The sequence below is a fragment of the Sinohyriopsis cumingii genome, unplaced genomic scaffold, assembly GCF_028554795.1.
Source record: "Sinohyriopsis cumingii isolate HCF-2022 unplaced genomic scaffold, ASM2855479v2 utg001164l, whole genome shotgun sequence".
NCBI classification, from domain to species: domain Eukaryota; kingdom Metazoa; phylum Mollusca; class Bivalvia; order Unionida; family Unionidae; genus Sinohyriopsis; species Sinohyriopsis cumingii.
The window spans coordinates 442,706-466,118 of NW_028315966.1; the positions used below are offsets into that span (position 1 = coordinate 442,706).

Here is a 23,413-nt window from a genome sequence, read left to right on the forward strand (position 1 = left end):
ACTGATGTGTTTACATATGGTAAAACCACACAAATCATGATGGACAGATGTGTTTACATATGGTAAAACAACAAGAATCATGATGGACATAGATGTGTATATATACAGTATGACAAGAACAATGATGGATAGAGATGTGTGTGTACACAGTAAAACAAGAACCATGATGGAGAGAGATGTGTGTACAAACAGTAAAACAAGAACCATGATGGAGAGAAATGTGTGTACAAACAGCAAAACAAGAACCATGATGGACAGAAATGTGTGTACAAACAGTAAAACAAAAACCATGATGGAGAGAAATGTGTGTACAAACAGTACAACAAGAACCATGAGGGACACAGATGTGTGTACAAACAGTACAACAAGAACCATGATGGACAGAAATGTGTGTACAAACAGTAAAACAAGAACCATGATGGAGAGAAATGTGTGTACAAACAGTACAACAAGATCCATGAGGGACACAGATGTGTGTACAAACAGTAAAACAAAAAAACAAAAAACTAATTATTCAAAGTGCCAATTAGTTTAGACAAAAATTATCATGTTATACTGTCATATTGTGGTATAGATTTAACATGATAGGACGTAATTGATCAATATTTTCCTGTGTATGTCATCAGTAAGTGGTATACTCTGATCTATTGTGAACAAAATAGACTCAGATCTATCATGATATGTGCAAGTAAATTATGGCCTAACTGTGTGACACACCCAACTCTGAACAGTCAGACTCAGATTTGCCATCATGTGTCAGTAAATCAGGGTCTACAGTGCATTTTTTGTGTGTAGTACACCAAATTTTAAATAGTGTAGATTCAGTTTTGCCATCATGTGTCAGTAAATCAGTGTCTACACTGCATTTTTTGTGTGTAGTACACCAAATTTTGAACAGTGTAGATTCAGATTTTCCATTATGTGTCAGTAAATCAGGGTCTACACTGGATTTTTTGTGTGTAGTACACCAAATTTTAAACAGTGTAGATTCAGATTTTCCATCATGTGTCAGTAAATCAGGGTCTACACTGGATATTTGTGTGTAGTACACCAAATTTTAAACAGTGTGTCTATACTTGCACTCATGCATAACAACATCCAACTCTGAAAAGTATAGACTTAGATCTGTTATGAAAAAATGTGTAGGTAGATCCAGGTGTTGTTGTTGTTGTTGTGGGGTTTAACGCCATTTTTCAGCACGATAGGCTATACATGGCAGCCAGTATTAATGGTGGAGGAAGAACCCGGAAAACCCCGGAAAGAACCACCGACCCACGAGAAGCTACTGGCAGGCTTTCTCACATGCCCACATTGGCTGAATCTTAGACTCGAACCGCCGCAGACAGAGGTGAGATGGCAGTGATCTGTAACGAAGAGCGCTTTAGACCACTCGGCCACTCGGGGCCCCAGATCCAGGTGTACAATTTCACTTGTACATAATAAAACAGTTTAGACATGGATCTGTGATAGCATAATGTGCCAATGAATCGGGATCTACACCGATTACATGAGTATAACAGACATCAAACTGTGTGCAGTGTAAACTTAGATCTGTAATCACATAATATGTGGGTAGATCAAGGTCAACACTGTCAACAGCTGGATGTCTGTTATACACAAGTAAACAGTGTAGACCGTGATCTACTTAAACATTATGTTATAACAGATCTTTGTCTACAAACTTGGCCAAGGTCAGATGTTTGTTATACACAAGTAAACAGTTTAGACCCTAATCTACCTATATAACAGATCTGACTACACTGTCCAAGGTTAGGTGTCTATTATATGCATGTAAATAGTGCAGACCCTGATCTACCTATACATTTTTTATGAAGATCTGTCTACACTGTCCAAGGTTAGGTGTCTATTATATGCATGTAAATAGTGTAGACCCTGATCTACCTATACATTTTTTATGAAGATCTGTTTACACTGTCCAAGGTTAGGTGTCTATTATATGCATGCAAATAGTGCAGACCCTGATCTACCTATACATTTTTTTATGAAGATCTGTCTACACTGTCCAAGGTTAGGTGTCTATTATATGCATGTAAATAGTGCAGACCCTGATCTACCTATACATTTTTTTATGAAGATCTGTCTACACTGTCCAAGGTTAGGTGTCTATTATATACATGTAAATAGTGCAGACCCTGATCTACCTATACATTTTTTTATGAAGATCTGTCTACACTGTCCAAGGTTAGGTGTCTATTATATGCATGTAAATAGTGCAGACCCTGATCTACCTATACATTTTTTTATGAAGATCTGTCTACACTGTCCAAGGTTAGGTGTCTATTATATACATGTAAATAGTGCAGACCCTGATCTACCTATACATTTTTTTATGAAGATCTCTCTACACTGTCCAAGGTTAGGTGTCTATTATATACATGTAAATAGTGCAGACCCTGATCTACCTATACATTTTTTTATGAAGATCTGTCTACACTGTCCAAGGTTAGGTGTCTATTATATGCATGTAAATAGTGTAGACCCTGATCTACCTATACATTTTTTTATGAAGATCTGTCTACACTGCCTAAGGATAAGTGTCTGTTATATGCATGTAAATAGTGCAGACCCTGATCTACCTATACATTTTGTTATGAAGATCTGTCTACACTATCCAAGGTTAGGTGTCTGTTATGTGTGTAAATAGTGTAGACCCTGATGAACCTACATACGTAACAGATCTGAGTGTACACTGTCTACCACTGGATGTGTTATCAAGTAAATAGTACAGACCCTGATTTACCTGCATAGTATGTGATAACAGATACGAGTCTACACTATTCAATGCTGGGTATCAGTTATACATTAATAAACAGTGTCTATCCTAATTTGCTAACATATTACATCATAACACGAGTCTATACAATTCAAATTAGGTATCTATTATACACAAATAAATGGTGTAGACCCCGATTTACCTACACATTATAAGACGACAGATCTAGGTCTACACTGTTCACATCTGTGTGTCTAATTTACACAAGTAAACAGAAGAGATTCCAATTTATTATCATGTGTAGACAGTGCAGACATTTATTTACCTACACAATACGTATTGAAACATCTGAGTAGACACTAATAATGGTTGTGTGGGATTGCACTTGGATGGAGACATCTATGTGAACATTCATTCATGTTTGCAGGTTTACATTTTTAATTGATTATACTCTTCTCAAAATTCCTATAAACTACTAACATTAACAAATTATTGGATAATTAGGTAATTTAGTTAGGTAACTTAATTAGCTTCTGCAAGGATGTGATTGATTTTCGACATTAATGATACTTTTAATTTTCTGTTGATTGAATTATGTGCAGTTAAATTATAAAATGGAAATCAATTTCTTTCTTCAAAGACATTTAGGAAAATTTATTTGCCTCAATAAGCATTCGTGAAATTTACTGACTGTATGATCATCCAATCCATGAAGCCACAGACTATGCAAATCTGTTAGTAAATATTGGTAATCGGAACTGATACAAACAAATCAGCCATGAGAATATCAAATTAATATTTTGTACAGCAGGCATCATGTTCAATCAGCTTCTATTGGTAAGAGCAGTTTTGATCAAGACTTAACAGATATTCAACACAAAGGGTCAACAACTTGGCAGTACATCAAACCATATAGACATCAGTTTGGAAGGAATTTCTGAAAAATGTGAGACATTTTATTTTGTAAAAAATAAATGTAAGAGCATACAGTGCTGGGAAGTTAAACACATTCCATTTCTAGGAAAGAAAAAAATGTTCTAAGAAATTTGGGATTAGAGACAATATACAACTATGTAAATTCTATTCCAAGGATGCTGATGATTCACAAATCAATATTCCTCTACTTAAAGCATCGCTTTATAAATGCTATTTATTCAACAATGTTTGAGAAGAAAGATATTATTTACTCAAGAATGGGAAAAATGTAATTAAAGAATTTATTGGCATACAACCATCCATTTGGAAATATTTGCATAGCTTGCTTCTGTCAAGCATTTTCTTTTTTTCTTCCAGAACAAGAACCTCATCTTGTAACATTTTGCTCCATTATCTTGTGAAGCTGATGCCAATTAGGATGGATGGTATAATCCAGGTTTCTGGACACCTGTCTTAACGACTCTAATCCAGGTAAGTGACATCAGGTTATAGTCTTTATTGATTTTTTAAAAAAAATGTTCAAAAGAGAAATGTGACAGGAAATATGTGACTCTGTCATACAGTACCGGTAATATAATTTAAGCCACTCAAAATAGGTCAGTATTACTGGAGTCCTTTGGTATAGTCTTACCTATATGAGTCCTTTGGTATAGTCTTACCAGAATGGGTCCTTTGGTATAGTTTTACCAGTACAAGTCCTTTGGTATAGTCTTACCAGTATGAGTCCTTTGGTATAATCTTACCAGTATGAGTTCTTTGTTATAGTCTTACCAATACAATTCCTTTGGTATAGTCTTACCAGTATAGGTAACATCACTTTAGTAACTCAAACATTAAATTTAGGTCACTGTTACCCAAATCCCTTTACAAAAAGCTCACTGAGTTTATAGATCATTATAAAAATTAGTAAAACATAAATCTATCTTTCAACCTAAAATTTCAAAAATGAAGAAAACTATTTATTGGCATGTAAATCTAACCAAGTCATCTACATATACATGGAAGAATGCATACTAAATTTAATTTTCCTACCTCAAAAGTTTGTTGCTTAATTGTGTTAAAAGATTTCATCTGCCTAACTAAAAAAAGTTTTTGTCAAAAAAAGTCCAGAAAATTCAAAATGTGGCCAAAATTGAAATTTTTTTTACTGTAAAGGCCTGAACTCTAAAAATACTATTTACATATAATATTGATATATCCACTGAATTTCAGGTCTACCACATTGTGATGATTGCTTACGTGTGCTAAAATGGATTTTCATCCTCCCAGAAAGTCAAAGTCCAAGATATAAAAAATAAAGGTGTAAATTTGTAAAAATTGCTTCAACACCTGAGAATTTAATGAGGTCGTAAGTAGGATAAATAATAATAATTATTATAGTGATAATAATAATAATAATGCTACTAAACACTTCATTTTATGAGGTTAACTTTGTATAATATACTATTCTACCCTGAAGCCCCCAGTATACATTAAGCACACAAGTACAAAGTAAATATGATATACAATAACAGCAAACTGGAGAGTGTGTATTTCAATATTTAAAGTGACAACTGCCCTTCATAATAATGGTTGTATTTTGAACAAATGTAGATTTGTTTCTGTCAAATGGCTATGGAGAGTTCATTCCACAGAATAACACCAGAGTAAGCAACTGATTTTTTTAACTGTTTTTGTTTATGGAAATGGTAATCTGCACTGATCTTTTGCAGTTGATCTCAATTTAGCTCCTTGGTGTTGTTCTTCTGACTTTAAATGAAACATACCATGCCAATATTGTGGGCGACGCTAATTCTTAACACTAGTAAGGACTTTTGGTAGGCTAATCTGTATTAAAATTTCAACCATTTCAATTCCAACAATCGAACATAAATGTTGAGGGCCTGACAGAAACCATGGAACAGAACCATTGAGGGCCAGATAGAATCCATGGAACAGAAATGTTGAGGGCCAGACAAAAACCATGGAACAGAAATGTTGAGGGCCAAACAAAAACCACAGAACAGAACCATTGAGGGCCAGATAGAAACCATGGAACAGAAATGTTGAGGGCCTGACAAAAACCATGGAACAGAACTGTTGTGGGCCAGATAGAAACCATGGAACAGATATGTTGAGGCCAGACAAAATCCATGGAACAGAACCATTGAGGGCCAGATAGAAACCATGGAACAGAAATGTTGAGGGCCTGACAAAAACCATGGAACAGAACTGTTGAGGGCCAAACAAAAACCATGGAACAGAACTGCTGAGGGCCAAACAAAAACCATGGAACAGAAATGTTGAGGGCCTTACAGAAACCATGGAACAGAACCATTGAGGGCCAGATAGAAACCATGGAACAGAAATGTTGAGGGCCAGACAAAAACCATGGAACATAAATGTTAAGGGCCAGACAAAAACCATGGAACTGAACTGTTGAGGGCCAAACAAAAAGCATGGAACAGAACCATTGAGGGCCAGATAGAAACCATGGAAAAGAAATGTTGAGGGCCTGACAAAAACCATGGAACAGAACTGTTGAGGTCCAAACAAAAACCATGGAACAGAACTGTTGAGGGCCAAACAAAAACCATGGAACAGAAATGTTGAGGACCTTAAAGAAACCACGGAACAGAACCACTGAGGGCCAGATAGAAACCATGGAACAGAAATGTTGAGGGCCAGACAAAAGCCATGGAACAAAATAACAGTTGAGAGCCTGACAAAAATAATGGAACAGAGCTGTTGAGGGCCAGACAAAAACTATGGAACAGAACTCTTGAGAACCAGACAAAAACCATGAAACAGAACTGTTGAGGGCCAGACAAAAATCTTGGAACAGAACTCTTGAGAGCCAGACCAAATCATGGCACAGAACTCTTGAAAGCCACATAAAAACCATGTAACAGAATAAATGTTGAGATTAGACACAAAACATTGAACAGCACTGTCGAGGGCCAGACAACAAACATGTAACAGAACTACTGAGGGCCAGAAAAAAATCAAGGAACAGAACTGTTGAGGGCCTGACAGAAACCATGAAACAGAACCATTGAGGGCCAGAAAAAAATCATGGAACATAAATGTTGAGGGCCAGACAGAAACCATGGAACAGAACCATTAAGGGCCAGATAGAAACCATGGAACAGAAATGTTGAAGGCCAGATAGAATCCATGGAACAGAAATGTTGAAGGCCAGACAAAATCCGTGGAACAGAAATGTTGAGAACCAGACAAAAGCCATGGAACAGAACTCTTGAGGGCCAGACAAAAACAATGGAACAGAACTGTTTGGGCCAGACAAAAACCATGGAACAGAACTGCTGAGGACCAGACAAAAACCATGCAACATAACTCTTGAGAGCCAGACAAAAACCATGTAACATAACTCTTGAGAGCCAGACAAAAATAATGGAATAGAACTCTTGAGGGCCAGACAAAAACCATGGAACAGAATAACAGTTGAGAGCCAGACAAAAATAATGGAACAGAGCTGTTGAGAGATAGACAAAAACAATGGAACAGAACTCTTCAGGCCCAGACAAACAACTTGGAACAGAACACTTGAGAGCCATACAAAAACCTTGGAATAATAAATGTTGAGATTCAAACAAAAACCATGGAACAGAACTGTTGAGGGCCAGATAGAAACCTTGGAACAGAATAACTGTTGAGATTCAAATGAAAACCACAGAAAAGAACTCTTGAGAGCCAGACAAAAACATTGGAACAGAATAACTGTTGAGATTCAGACAAAACCCATGGAACAGAACTGTTGAGAACCAGACAAAAAACCATGGACAAGAACTCTTGAGAGCCAGCAAAAACCATGGAACAGAATAAATGATGAGAACCAGACAAAAACCATGGAACTTAACTCTTGAGAGCCAGAACAAATTCTTGGAACAGAATAACTGTTCGAGATTCAGACAAAATCCATGGAACAGAACTGTTGAGGGCCAGACAAAAACCATGGAACAGAACTGTCGAGGGCCAGACAAAAACCATGGAACAGATTATTGAGACCAAGCCCAAAACCATGGAACAGAAATCTTGAGAGCCAGACAAAAACCAAGGAACAGAACTGTTGAGGGCCAGACAAAAACCTCGGAACAGAACTCTTTGAGAGCCAGACAAAAACCAAGGAACAGAGCTGTTGAGGGCCAGACAAAAAACAATGAACAGAATTGTTGAGAACCAGCCCAAAACAGTGGAACAGAACTCTTTGAAAGCCAGACACCAAGATACACATGCATGCCAAGACCAGTAAGGATACTTTTATGTACAATGGTTAAGATGTGAAAGTGGTATAGTTTACAAAGGAGCATAAAAGTTACGTAAAATAGTTAAGATGTGAAAGACAAAGGAGAAATAAGTATACAAGATTGGCACCATTTTCATTTATGACCAATTATTTTCCATAAAAATAATTTTGGTGAAAACCCCATATCAATATGGTAATCCACTTAGGAGGAGTAGGAATAAAAAGAATTTCAAAATGTCTGTCATATATGACATCCGTATCAATTGCCATTAGGATCAACTAGACATAAGAAGTCTTCCCATGCTGATGTGCATTTCCATTCAGCAGAAGCCACAATAACAAGATTTTCAAGAAGGCTGACGTGGTGGTCATATTGGAAATTTTCCTTTAGGACCAATCTGACAATAAAAGAAGTCTTTTGGTGAAAACTCAATGCTGATATGACCATCCATCAAGGAGGAGTAGCAATACCAACATATTCACCTAGACATCATAAGAAGTGAAACTCCTTGAGCAGCGACACCATTAGCAAGATTTCCAAAGTGGCTGCCATGGTGGCCATACTGATGTAAGACTGGCACAATTTTCAATTAATACCATTTAGACATAATTCTGGTGACCATATTAATAGCTGTCTGAGAAGCGCAATGTCAATTCTAGACCAACAAGACCCTGGAATGAATGTATGTGTAGATTTTCAAGCCAATCCATGAAGCATATTGAGAAGTGATAAAAAACTTTGTGCCAACAGATGGATAGGTGATGCATTACAGACTCATAAGCTACTCTTTTCTATGACTAACAGAGCCAAAAAAGTATCTAACAAAACCCACATGCTGCATAGGCACAATATAAGAAATAATGCATACCAAACTTCATGACGACGTCACACCAGACAGGGCGTATAATTTTCAAACAGGGAAAGGTGAGTACCAATCTGATAAAGCCCATTCCCTATACAACACAACATTAGTCATGAAAGCATATCGAGTTTTATAAGGATATATCCAATGGTTCAGGAAAACTTAACATCAAAGCAGTATTGATAAGGGGGAGATAACTCAGAAGTACTTGCATGATAAATCCCATTATTGCGTATAGCATCTACTCATGATATACCAGCATGAAAAGTTTCATAAGCAATGGCTCCCTTTTAGTTGTGCCTATCTTTTCTTTAGCTAGAAAGTAAAAACGTGTAACATTTGAGCTTAATCTAAAAATCTTAACTGTGACTTTAATCTAGGGTACACCTGGGCGGTCATAAGGCTATACTGGCAGACATGCACATGGATGCCAAAGTGATCCCTATGTTGATCTTCAACCAAAGTGTATTTGCCTAAGAAAGCTGACTTTTGATGTGACATGCCATTTAGTCATAATAAGCTAGAATGCCAAATTTGATTAAGGTCTAACAAACATTTCAAGATATATAAATCAGAAAAGAGGGATAGAGGGATAAATGGATAGACAGGCCGATTCCAGTATATCTCCACCCTTAAGACTCCACTTGTAAAATATGAACTAAAACACTAAACCATTACCATAAAAAAATATTTTTAACTGTCAGTGGTTAAAATTTACAAGATTTATTTTAAGAAAACATATAATATCACAGCAGCAACAATAAACTATTCTGAATTATGACTTTTTATCTTAATACCTGGTTTTAGGGTCTTTTCTTTTATAATTATAATTATCATATCTGTTCACACATAACATCCACCATACAGCAAAAAATTACATGAGATATAGAAACCAATTTATTACTAAACTTTATGAATTATTTTCCTTTCCCTGATTACTTCACATGTATAATAGGTTTAATCCATTAAAAACAAACAGAACATTTAGAGTTGATTTTGCACAAAAGCTGTGCAGCATGTTCCAACTAATTTTTAGTTGCCTGTCGAAACATTTAACTGAATAACGAAAATAGCCATAAACCAGTATCTGTTTCCACCATTGCAATGATGTGATAAAACTAAAACTTCTGTTAAAATACTCTGAGTCAAACTGAGAAGGAATTCCAAATGACCTTTCACAAATTATGCTAGTCAAAATAGACCACAAATGTTTGTCACATTTATTTCTTATTTATATCTTATGTTTTCTAAAATTGTAAAATATACTACATGTCTATATCAAAGAAAACAACAACTGGCTGTACATAAATTCAAGCATATAAAATTTCAATCAAATTTAATGTCGCATGTATTTATAACCAGAAAACAGTAATTTTGTACAGAGGTTAAACTAACCCATCCTGCTACTATTTCCTATAACTGATGATTTTCAATCAATTCCAACCAAAAGTGCTTCAGAGAGATTGAATAAAGGAAGAGAAAAATATACATTTGTGTTCCCAAATAAACAGCCCTTTAAATTTTGTAAAAGATTAACATCCAGAAAATTTTGACAAAATTAGGTGTTCCATTTATTTCAGATCCTAAATACAAGAAAATGACACAATTTCAAACTATATGCAAGTTAATACTACATTAATTTTGCTTTAAAGTTGCTACTGTACAATAGTCATCATTATTCTGACATCTTATGGTTTCAATATCGTCCAATATTCCATCTTCCCAAATCCAATTAAAACAGAGACTGCTATTATGTACAAATCAAATCTAAAAATATCATAATTTTTTTGCAACATACGGTATATACTCGCGTATAAGCCAAATAATTTAGGAAAAAAATAAAGGCCTGGAAGAAGGGGGGGGGGTCGGCTTATCCGCGGGCCTATGTCTAAACTTGAAAATTTTTAGGTTTTTTTGTTGACTACTGTAATGGGTATAAATCTTGGGACACAAAGCAATAATTTTGTCCATGTCCTAAGACATGGGCATGTAAAAAAACATTAACTTTCAGTGACCCAACAATTATTAAACTGCTACACAGCACAGTATGACCCCACTATAGCGCGCTCCGTTATATTGCGAATTTGGATATAATGAGGTCGTGGTGTGGCTCCCGAAATTTCATATACATGTATATTTCTTGTGCACAAAAAAAATTCTTAAAAAGTACGAGAAAACATAAGTTGCTTATCATACTGGGGAAGAGATCGCATATGAATAATACAAGACGATCACGGCTTAGCTCCTGAAATTTTATATGTATTTTTCTCATACACAAAAAAGTATTTTTCTCGTACATGAACATGTATTTTTTTTTTTCTTAAAAGTAAGAAGAAAAAACTCATAAAAATTTTATTCTGGGATTGCGTAGGTCTTCACCAATGTCGCAAACATGGATAGTTTTTCCTTATTGATAGCAAAACATACCAAGTGGCTTTTTTTATTTGTTGGTGACATTGTTGGCTGGGTAAACATTTATATACAACCACTGGTTTGGAATGCAGAAATTCCAAGGCCCCATGAAAAGAAGCCGCAAACTGGATATAAAATGCACTGAAATTTATCTATTGTTAGATAAACAAATTCTATACTGACAAACCATCTAAACAGTGCATTGTTATATCATAATCGCTTATCCTGACATCTAGCATGAATTCTGTATGTTGTGAAATATCCGCTTTTTTCCTGTTGACATTTCTGGTAACGGAGATCAACCGGATGAGGCATCGTCTTGTAATCTATCTTTCATCAGATTTTCAGCCGCTCGCTAGTAATTAATATATTTACAAAGACTGACATTTGTATGTGGATAGTATGTAAAATTCCTCTTCATTTCACTCAGAATTAAATCCACCAAACGCTCATGTTTTCTGTAATAATCCCTGTCATCAGAACACCTGCGTCTCTATCGTCTCTCTCGTCTGTTGACCCTTTGTTAATTTTCAGAAGCATGCATGGAAGGCAGCATCACGCTGCTACCACAAATGTAAAAAAAAATAATTTTTTACTGGTTTATTCAGTAGGCATGGTGGGACAGTAACTAAAATAGATTACCTTTGAAGCACTGACTGTTATGAAAACATACCCAGCAAATGGAAAAAATACCAGTCTCAATCATGCAATACAATTATTTCATGTTGCCGCCACAATAAGAAATGGGCATTCGTTTGGTTTTCCAAAGCTGTCCTATAGCGGTGACTTCAATAGCGCATGTACCCTTCATCAAAGAAAGCCAACTACAATCTTTCAATAACAGCAAAGAACTTTTCGTCAAAGGAAGTCAGTACCAAACTTAAATAAAAGTGATGGAATCTGATGGATATTTGCATTTTTCAACCTGACTGGAACATGTTAACTGTGCGGTGAAAGTTTCCTTTTTGTAAGGAAAACATTTATGCCAACGGCAGCTTAAAACACAAACTAGCTTTTAATGACTTGGAACATATTTTAAAGTAAATGTGCTCCGTCATTCGTTACGTGATTGTGCTGTTTTTCCACTGAATTCAGACCAATATGACCTGTTACAAAAATAATGAATATTTTAAAGCTGTGTGTGCATATTTTCGATGGAATCACTTGTATTGTGGATTCAATGTATATGATGAGGTTCGCAGGTGAGTACACGCTGTTGATACTCTATTCATGCTATACATTAGATAGTTATATATAAACAGGATTCATGTGTAAGTACCAATTCATGGTTCTCTAAATAAAGTAAACTATTATATTATGTCTTCTCTGTTTTCACTACAGGTGTATTTCTCATTTAATATGCATCAATTAAAGATGGTAACTGTGCCGACGAAGCACGTATTTTACTGCCCGCATTTATTACCCCCACACACACTTGTTTTTTTTGGGGGGGGTACATTTTCTTCAGCTAACTGACTTGGTTGCATATAACACGGTTTGGTATATAATGCGGTTGGGTTTTATGGCTCCCAACTACCGTGTTATAGGGGGGTCACACTGTACTATGATTGATTTTGTTATCATTTTGCATGTGGATATTTTCTGATTTCTCCAATACAAATTCAATTAAAGGTAAATGCTGACGTCATAATTCGCGGGCCGGTTGAGTTTACCAGGGAGACCATGCTGAACTATAATATACAGTACTTAAATAGTGCAAAGCATGCATAGCATCACTTAAATTCATTACTTATTCCCAAACAAAATGCAGATTTTGCTTTATTCATTGTTTCGACCAAATTGCATTCTTCCAGCTAACATTTTACCTAGTCCTTAATACCAGTGTCATTTATGTTGAATCACCTGCTCACGAGTTTACTCATTTTCAATGATATAAGCGATCCTACAAACTGAGGTAATATTTTTAAAAAGGTACGCACGTTTATTTGAACAAGGCATGTAACCATCATAATTTACATGTTCGCGAAGAGTGGTAATAATAAAGGCTAAAATTCTCATATAGTTCAACTAAGATCATCATCAATCAATTTTAGTTTTGTGTTTTAACTGAACAAACATCATAACTTTCCACACAATGGAAAGCTTGATGTTTCGGCATCTCCTATGTTGATAGTCGGCGAATTTGTTAAGTTTTGCAACAGAAATTCAGGCCAGTTAATCATTAAAACCCTAAAACTGGCTTGTGATAACAGGGAATTTTGACCAGTAACTATACAAATACACTGATGTGTAGTTGCCTTTTTTCCTTAATATTAGCACGATTACCATAGTTTTGTTTAAATAGGGGCAAAGGCATACCAAAATAGCTAGTCTCATGGTACCGTACATGTGGCAACTATTTTCCCCTCTTTGTATATCCGACCGTATTCCCTTATTGTAAACTCATAAAGCATTTAGTAATGATTATTATAAAATATGCATTCTGAATTAGTTTTTTGAAGACACATTTGCTGCATGGTATTTATTTTCATTCCTTCATTTATAATTTTAACAATGGTAATTATCATTGGTATATACGGTACAAAAATGCCAGGTGTTCACTCGTTTAAGTTTCTTTCATGGGAATGGCACTATAGCATATGAAGTTACAGCATTCGTAGTGATCATTCTTGGGATTGAAATTAATTGTGGACGATTTTATTGTTGTGTTTTATTTTTTTGTTCTGGTCTTTTTTAATTTTATTTTTTTTATTGTAGAGGTAAAAGAAAACCATTAATTTATGTGAATAATGTTTAAACTTAACATTCTATTTAGTGAAGAAGCGAATTCTTTATAGAAAAGTAATTATTTCATCACAACAATAATTCACAGGTGATACAACAGAACATGTGGGACTTTTCTTGTTTAGAAGAAATGAAAATCAAAGACATAATGTAATAATCAGCAGTTCTCAACAAAAATCAGAAGACATGTAATCAGGAGGTAGGCATGGAGTGACCCCAAAAATCTGGAGGTTTTTTTCCTCCAGCGTTAAAGTTGACAGGTATGGTGTACATCAATGCAAACTACAACTCAGCTTTTATGGTATTAGAATCGAACCATATTATTTTTGTTCGTTGGGTTGTCATACTGGAATTACATTTTAATGAGTTAGGTATTTACAATTTCAAAGCAAAGTAAAAACGTAATTACCGGTGCACTGATATATAATTTCCAATGCTGTAATGCATGAACAAACAATAATCAAGTCAAAAGTGAGAGGTAGTGTTACAGCAACTCGTGAATGCTAAATTATTGTCATCATTTGATCAAATTATACACAGATCTAAATTAGGCAGAAATAAGAAAACAGAAAGTTAAATAAATTATTTTTCAAACAAGTTTATACCATTTCTTTTTAATAATCATGCACGTTAACCTTGAGATAAGTATACATGTAATTTTTTAAAAAATAACTTTGCCTAAATAAATGCATTTAGAACTTACCTCGTGCATCTTGAGATTTCTCCGAGTTGTAGGTCGGCTTATACACGGGTCATGCACTTTTTAGTGTTTATACCCATTCAGTTTGGGGGGTCAGCTTATATGCGAATGGGCTTATACGCAAGTATATACGGTAATTAACACTTTTAAAAAAAAAAAAACAAGAAAATTCAGATGTTCATCTTAATGTTAAACATCTAAATAACTTGATCCTCCTCACAATATCATATGCTGCCTGCCCTCATTTATAACATATATTTGTTATTTGGTATCAACCAATATCATATGCCGCCTGCCCTCATTTATAACAAGTATTTGTTATTTGGTATCAACCAATATCATATGCTGCCTGCCCTCATTTGTAACAAGTATTTGTTATTTGGTATCAACCAATGTTGTATGCTGCCAGCTCTCATTTATAACAAGTATTTGTTATTTGGTGTCAACCAATATCATATGCTGCCTGCACTCATTTATAACAAGTATTTTGTTATTTGGTATCAACCAATATCGCATGCTGCCTGCTCTCCTTTATAACAATTATTTGTTATCAACCAATATCACATGCTGACAGCTCTCATTTATAACAAGTATTTGTTATTTGGTGTCAACCAATATCGTATACTGCCAGTGCTCATTTATAACAAGTATTTGATATTTGTTATTAACCAATATTATATGCTGCCTGCTCTCATTTATAACAAGTATTTGTTATTTGGTATCACTGCAATATGGGAATCTCAGTAATGACAAATCTATACAGTGTCACTAGCACTGCAATATGGAAATCTCAGTAATCAGAAATCTATACAGTGTCAATAGCAATTGCAATATGGAAATCTCAGTAATGACAAATCTATACAGTGTCACTAGCACTGCAATATGGGAATCTCAGTAATGACAAATCTATACAGTGTCACTAGCACTGCAATATGGGAATCTTAGTAATGACAAATCTATACAGTGTCACTAGCACTGCAATATGGGAATCTTAGTAATGACAAATCTATACAGTGTCACTAGCACTGCAATATGGGAAACTCAGTAATGATAAATCTAAACAGTGCCACTAGCACTGCAATATGGAAATCTCAGTAATGACAAATCTATATAGTGTCATTGGCACTGCAATATGGGAATCTCAGTAATGACAAATCTATACAGTGTCACTAGCACTGCAATATGGCAATCTCAGTAATGACAAATCGATACAGTGCAACTAGCACTGCAATATGGAAATCTCAGTAACCAGAAATATATATATTGTCACTAGCACGGCAATATTTAAATCTCAGTAATTACAAATCTATACAGCACCACTAGAACTGCAATGTGGAAACTGCAGTAATGACAAATCATCTTGTGTCACCAGCAATATAATATGGGAGTCTCTGATGCCACCCTCCTACAGGTTATATCAAATACAAGCTTTTGAGCAGGGGTGTTATCACTAGTGTATATTATCAAAAATGTTTAAATTGCAATACAAAATTTCTCATTTTTTCATTACCGAAGGAGACTGTCACTAGGTATAACTGTTACCTTTACTCATTAAAGCTCTCTGTTATAGTGCTCATCATTATAAAGTGATTCCCAACATAACATGGTACCAATGTGGTCCCCATGACCAAAGTTAATCCACACATAGTAGCACTATGGTCTCCATGACCAATTAAATGCCAAATGGTACTAATATGGTCCTCATGACCAAATTAAATGCCAAATGGTACTACTATGGTCCCCATGACCAAAATTAAACCACTTGATCTGGACTGGACAAACTTAAATGCACAAATAACATAAAGAAAAAAATATATACTCGTTTACATAAAAAATGTGATTAATATGTATGATTGGTATTTTGTTTGTTCCCCATGCCACCCAACAAACATCTACGCATCAAAGTTTTTCACTGTTACAAATTTATAGTCTTAAACTAAGTAATAGGAAAGAGCAAAAACTGACAAATTTTGTAAAATTCAACAAAAAGTTTATTTCCCAAGAACAAAAAGTGAAAATTTGAAAAGAATTTAACAGTATTGTAAATTAAGTCCCAAATAGTGCTAAAGGTTCAATCACAGGTCCAAAAGTATAAAGTTCCAACTGAATTCCAGTGATATTCGAAAGAAGTTCCAATACTGAATGTGTTGATGTGCCTGTAGTCTCAAATATGCTATTGTGCCAGTTGAGTGTGATGATGTGTTTGTCTTTTGATATATCACAATAATATAATCACAAAATGTTTTTGTCTGAATTCACTCTAATTCCAAAATAATATTCCAGTCTAAAAATATGATTGATGAGAACTTTGTATTTCCAGTGTATAATAATCTGAATAATTAAATCTACCCAAATGAAAAATTGAAGAAACAATAAGACTGAGACAACTTCAAGATGTTAAGCCAAGAATAAGAAATTTCTCAAGTAAAAAAAATTATATAAAAAAACTAATTCAAAAAAATAGAGCCAGGACATTGATCAGCCTCCTCTCTAAAACATTAGTTGTCAACAAGTTAAGGCATTTCCAAGTGGAAATCTGCTGTCTGAGACCCAGACCCAAATAAACTTGTTTATGTTTACCTCCAATGATAAAATGATCTGAATATTTAATCCACAATCATAGAGAAATTTTTAGTAATGCAGTCTGTCGCTTACAAAATAAATGTCCCTGGTCAGGTATACAGTGAACTTGATTTTGGACAAACATCAAATACAAACTACAAACATATATCACATATAATCATTAACAAAAGCCAACAAAGAAATAAAATGAAATATACATAACAATGTTTTAAGCAAAGCAACAGAAACAAATGCAAACCACCAAATTTAGTAACATTCAACAAATAATTATGTCCCTAGAATATAAATTGTAAATTTAAAAAGAACTTACAGTAATATGAATTAAATCCTAAATAAACCTAAAAGTTCTATCACAAGTCCAAAAATATATATATATATATATATATATATATATATATATATATATATATATATATCACATTTAAAATGAATTCCAAGTTTTGAATGTTTAACAATACTGCTGAATAGGTTGATTTACCAGCAGTCTTAATGCATCACAATAATATATTCCAGAATGTCTTTGAATAAATTTACAATAATCCCCAAAAAGTGTTTTACTCCAAACAGTCAATGAGCACTTTGTAATTCTGATTAATAATTTAACAAAATAATTCCTCTAAAATTATAATTGAACACATAAGACAGATGTCAATACAGGAATGAAGAATTGTTTACTTATTCTACCTTATATACAGACCGTCACCTGACTTGTGATGCAACAAAATGCCCTGGACCTAGGACATACAATGTCATGTCATTTACTTAAAACTTTTGCAAACAACCTGACAAATAAAAGGTGGACCATGATTTTTTGCAAGGGAAAAATGAATGTCTTTAATTCAAATCCAAGCAGATAAGTTGCTTACAATTGATCACCCACCAAAATATGATCCACATTCATGAACAAAACTTAGCTATGTAATATGACCCTTACACTCTACTATGGTACCATGGATAAAAGTTAAGCACTATATATATATATATATATATATATATATATATATATATATATATATATATATATATTGCACTCATAGTATACTGTAGTTTGGTAGTTTAATTTGATCAGAAGTTATGGACCTCAACTACTGCATCATAATGAGGAACAACTGCATTATGGGTTATTCTTTAAGATCAGAGAGCTGACATGGCAAATTGACAAAATGACTCTCTTGGAAACCACTTCATAATGAGAGCCATATTACAGGTTACTCTGGATGATCAGAAAGCTGGTGGGGAAAATAGGCAGCATGCTTCTCTCAATCTGGTATAGTTTAGTTTTGTGAGGTTTAAAGCCATTTTTTAACACATTACAGGCAATACATGGTGGCCTGTATATCTGGTGGAGGAAGAACTTTGGAAAACCCCAGGAAGAACTACTGACCCACAGGAAACTACTGGCATACTTTCTCAAATCCCCATATCTTGCAATATTATGAATGTCTTTAACTCAAATCCAAGCAAATAAGTTACTTACAATTGATCACCCACCAAAATATGATCCACATTCATGAACAAAATTTAGCTTTGTAATATGTTTTTTATGAATGACCCTTACACTCTACTATGGTACCACGGATCAAAGTTAAGCACAATATATATATATATATATATATATATATATATATATATATATATATATATATATATATATATATTGCATTCTTAGTATACAACATTTTGGTAGTTTAATTTGGTCAGAAGTTATGGACCTCAACTACTGCATCATAATATGGGACAACTGCATTATGGGTTATTCTTTAAGATCAGAAAGTGGCATGGCAAATTGACAAAATGCCTCTCTTGGAAACCAATTGACAAAATGCCTCTCTTGGAAACCAACTGACAAAATGCCTCTCTTGGAAACCACTTCATAATGAGAGCCATATTACAGGTTACTCTGGATGATCAGAAAGCTGGTGGGGCAGATAGGCAGCAGGAAGAACTATTGACTCACAGGAAACCCAGGAAGAACTACTGACTCACAGGAAACTACTGGCATACTTTCTCAAATACCCATACCTTGCAATATTAGCACTTATCCTTGTCAACAGGGGTCATATCTAGCAATATTCATACTTACCATTGTCAACTGGGGTCATACCTAGCAATATTCACTCTTACCATTGTCAACAGGAGGTCATAACTTGCGATATCTGCTCTTACCATTGTCAACTGGAGTCATTACTTGGAATATCCATACTTACCATTGTCAACAGCAGTTTTCAAAGTTGTCCAGAGAGGATGCATCATGGTAAACTCCAGCACTGTCCGACCATGGAAACTGACCCTGAAATGAAAATTGCAGTCTAAGTCACTTAAAACCATGAAAATCACATTTTTGTTGTGAAGCTGGGTATCAAATGCAAAATGTTTACCAATAATTCTCAAACTGACCTTGTGTCACGTTACGCTTTGTTTCTCGATTTATTCTACATCCCCAAGACTGCAAGTGTGTTTGAGCGAATCTAATTCTGTCAGATTTCATATCCACAAATTTGTCATCCAAATATGCCATTTATTTTACCAAAGCACAAACTCACAGAAATTAATTCATAGAATTTTTAATTTCCATGCACAAAAGCCATGGATGTTGTTAATTTGAGAGTAAATTCATTGCATGTATGGTGTGTGTGTGTGTGTGTGTGTATGTGTAAGTAGAAAATGCTGGTGTATATGCAGGCGCAACACAAACCTGTTGAAAAGTTTATGAAGTTCTTCCCCAGATCCTGAATCTGTTGGTATCTGTCTAATTATAAAGTCCAAAAGTTGTTGGTTCCATCTCAGATCAGCTGGACTCTCCCTCAACAACTGTAACACTTGATTGGAAAAGAAGAACCCAATCTTTTTACTTCAATGTTTTAATTCCTCCTATATGTGATTCTCATTTAGCAAGGAGATGTGGCGGGAGGGGTAGTTAACACATTAACCCCTAGCGACGACTTTATGGGGCAGGAGGTAGTAGCCTACTGCCGAGCTCTGTAGCATCATGGTCATGCATGATACACTAAAGTGGGTGGTATTATAGAAAGGTAGACAGATGTAGCTCTACAATGATACCAAATAATATAGAATATCTGGTTGCACTACAAAATACAGATAGAAAAACCTCATTTTTTGGACCCGACTTTTTATTACCCAAAATTTGTCCATGGTCGGAATCTGATTTTGTGTCCGGATTTTAGACTTTTTGGTCTCAGATCTAAGGCAAACTGGTATGAACTGCAAACAGACAGATGAGCCTTTGCAAAAAAAAAAGTAGGATAAGATGGGCATTTGGAATAAAGAGTGGTCTCCATACAAAAATAATGGCTCCGTTTAGCAAAAAGAATTAAAAAAATAAATAAAAAAGAAGTCCAACTTTATGCTCATGTGCGAGTCAAATAGCCAATGAAAATCGATGTTTCTAACACCACAAGGCAGTATGTTATTGAAAGATGACTGGGGATTTGGTGTTTTCGAGTCTATTCAGAAATAGCTTTCAAAATGTGTTTCCTATGCGATTTTCAGGCAAAAATGACAAAAAGCTCCAGGGGTTAATGTGTTAATGAGTTATACAAATTGCTTTACATGTATTTAGTAAACTGCTCAGGAAAACATTTCCTAAGGCAAGCCACTAGACTTGCATGAAATTTCCTAAGGCAAGCCATAAGACTTGCATGAAATTTCCATGGCAAGCCACTAGACTGTTGCATGACATTTCCTGAATTATTTTCATACAAACTGCAGTTAAGCATCATATTTACTGTTTATGTTGAAGAGCAAAAAAAGCAATCTTTAGGTTGTATATAAATATTTCATAACATGTTCAAAATATAAATAAAAAAAGGAATATTCAAAGTCAGGCAATGAAATCAGCAACTGTTGAGTCAGATTGCTTCCTTACAGCAAGCAGCAAATTAATCACACTGTAATGGTTAGAAATAGATATTACTTGTTGTAGCATCTCTACGATCTTAAACTAAGCAACAGGAAGTAAAATAAACAAGTTGTGTCAAACTTACTTTAATTCTCTAAGTTATAAGATGAAAATTTAGGAGGAACTTTCAGTATTGTAAATTAAATCAAAACTAATCCTCAAAAGTTCTAGCACAAGTCCTAAACAATAGTGTTCTGAATGAATTCCAGGTCCAGAAGGTACTTACATACCTATATCCTGAATATGCTGAAGTGCTAACAGTCTTGATGTATCACAATGACAATGTCTAAAATGACTTTGAGTGAATTCACAAGAATCTCAAATGATGCTTTAGTCCCAGTGATACAAGCACTTTGTCCAATAACTAATTTACATAAATGTTTCCACTCAAACTTAATCTAAACACAAAATTAAACACATCTGCAGACTGATATCATACAAGCGCAATATTAGGCAACAGGTATTAGTAATGAATTACTTGTCCACTTCTTCATCCTTATATACACCCTACAACTCTATGTAACAATATTTTCCTACTCAATCTATGTCACAATACCTCTCACATGACATATTTCACAAGACATCCAATAGTGCCATAGAATCCTCCTGACTTAATCATCCAATGGGAAATTACCCCACACTTGTAAACAGATTCATTGTTGACTTCAAAATTTGTCAACAACCTAGTTATAGTTCATTGCAATCTATAGTCATTCACTAAAAGTATAATTCACAATATAGATATACATAACATTCGCCTACAATAATGGTTAGAAATAGACATTGCTTGCCTAGTTTTGCCTGATTGATCCCAATCAAAATGAAAATGCAAAGTTTAACATACGATGCAATATCAACCTCATACCTGAAGCACATATTATCCATGTTTAATCTCATACCATCAACTACCAACCCAACTTATTTATAATTATAAACAAACACGTAATGAAGTCATTAATAATAACTGTATTTTGCCAACTTATTTATAATTACGGACCAACACGTAATTAAATCATTAATAATAACCGTATTCTGGTGATAAGCAGAAGAGTAGAAGGTCAGTCAAGGCAAAGTACTAAAGTACTGATACCAGTTTATGCAGTCCAGTATTGAAACTTATGACTAATCAGAAACAAAAATAAATTCCAATTCTTATGTATAACATCTGAAATAAGGATTTGTTTTGGTCAAATTCCTAGATATCTGATAGGGTACAGGTATTGGTATTATCCATAATGGAGACACTGAACACTAGCTGTGATGACAGATTTGACTTTACATTTTGTTCTTTAATGTTTTTGTTAATAACTAAGAAATATTTTTTATTGCCTTTACAAATGAGAATGTAGTTTATATAACAAATTTTGACTAGACATATGCAAATGATTTTACTTTCTTTACCTACATCTTTTATTTAAATATACCTTCAAACTTTTAACACCTAACCTTTAATCTTTTATTTTGTACCTAAATATAGTTCAATCAAATGGTCCCAACTATATTATCAGCCCCAGAACCTCATGAATATTGAAGCATACTTCTTCTATGTTTTAATAATTTGGCTCTCACATGCTGAATGGATTTTGGATGATAAACAATTAATCCCTCAACTTTCTGAAAGCAAACTTTGTCCCTCTTATCCTATTGCTACACAAAGGACAATTGTGTCCAAAAATAACACAATAAGTGTTAAGCAATGTCTGAAAATTAGTTTTTGAAACATTACCTCAAACATGATACTTACTGAGTTCACTTTCTGCTTTTGCTGCAAATATTGTCCTCTCATAGCCTAGGATTTTCAGAAGTTCCATCATTTGGTCAAACACCACAGGAAGTCTGTCAATGGCTTCTTTGCATGGGGCAGATAGAAGACTCAAGAGTGGTCTGCCCTTGAAATGTGACTGAAGATAATTGACAATAATTCTGTAGTCTCCAGATGCTGTCATATTCAGCACAAGAGTCAGGGCAGACTTCAGTAGTCTACTATTCAGTTTCTCAGCATTGTCAGCAGGACTGAAAGGAGTCAAAGTAATTAAATGCAATTAGTAATTTACATGATAATCACGAGATAAAAAAATTAGACAGTAACAAGAGCCTACAAAGATTGTCGCCATGTTTACTTTATATTATCCATATTAAACTGTGTCAATACGGACATATGCTTAATCTTGCCTTTCAGTACTGCATCCAGAAACTTAAGCAAAGGGAAAACTCCCCCTCTGTCCCACCACAACACAAATAGGGAGGAGACAACAGTTTATTGGGCTCTGGTGGG

The 23,413-nt window shown here is 34.5% G+C and overlaps 1 protein-coding gene across 2 annotated transcripts in view; it reads right to left on the reverse strand.

Annotated features, from left to right (window-relative positions):
• LOC149772822 (midasin-like) overlaps positions 1-23,413 on the reverse strand; it is a 270,606-nt gene that overhangs the window by 137,067 nt on the left and 110,126 nt on the right. For both annotated transcript variants that reach the window (XM_089947241.1, XM_089947240.1), the window contains exons 49-51: positions 22,883-23,151; positions 19,915-20,038; positions 19,427-19,509 (exon numbers count right to left, since the gene is read on the reverse strand). In XM_089947241.1, coding sequence (XP_089803367.1) covers positions 19,427-19,509; positions 19,915-20,038; positions 22,883-23,151 — 476 coding nt within the window. The remainder of the gene's footprint in view (positions 1-19,426; positions 19,510-19,914; positions 20,039-22,882; positions 23,152-23,413) is intronic.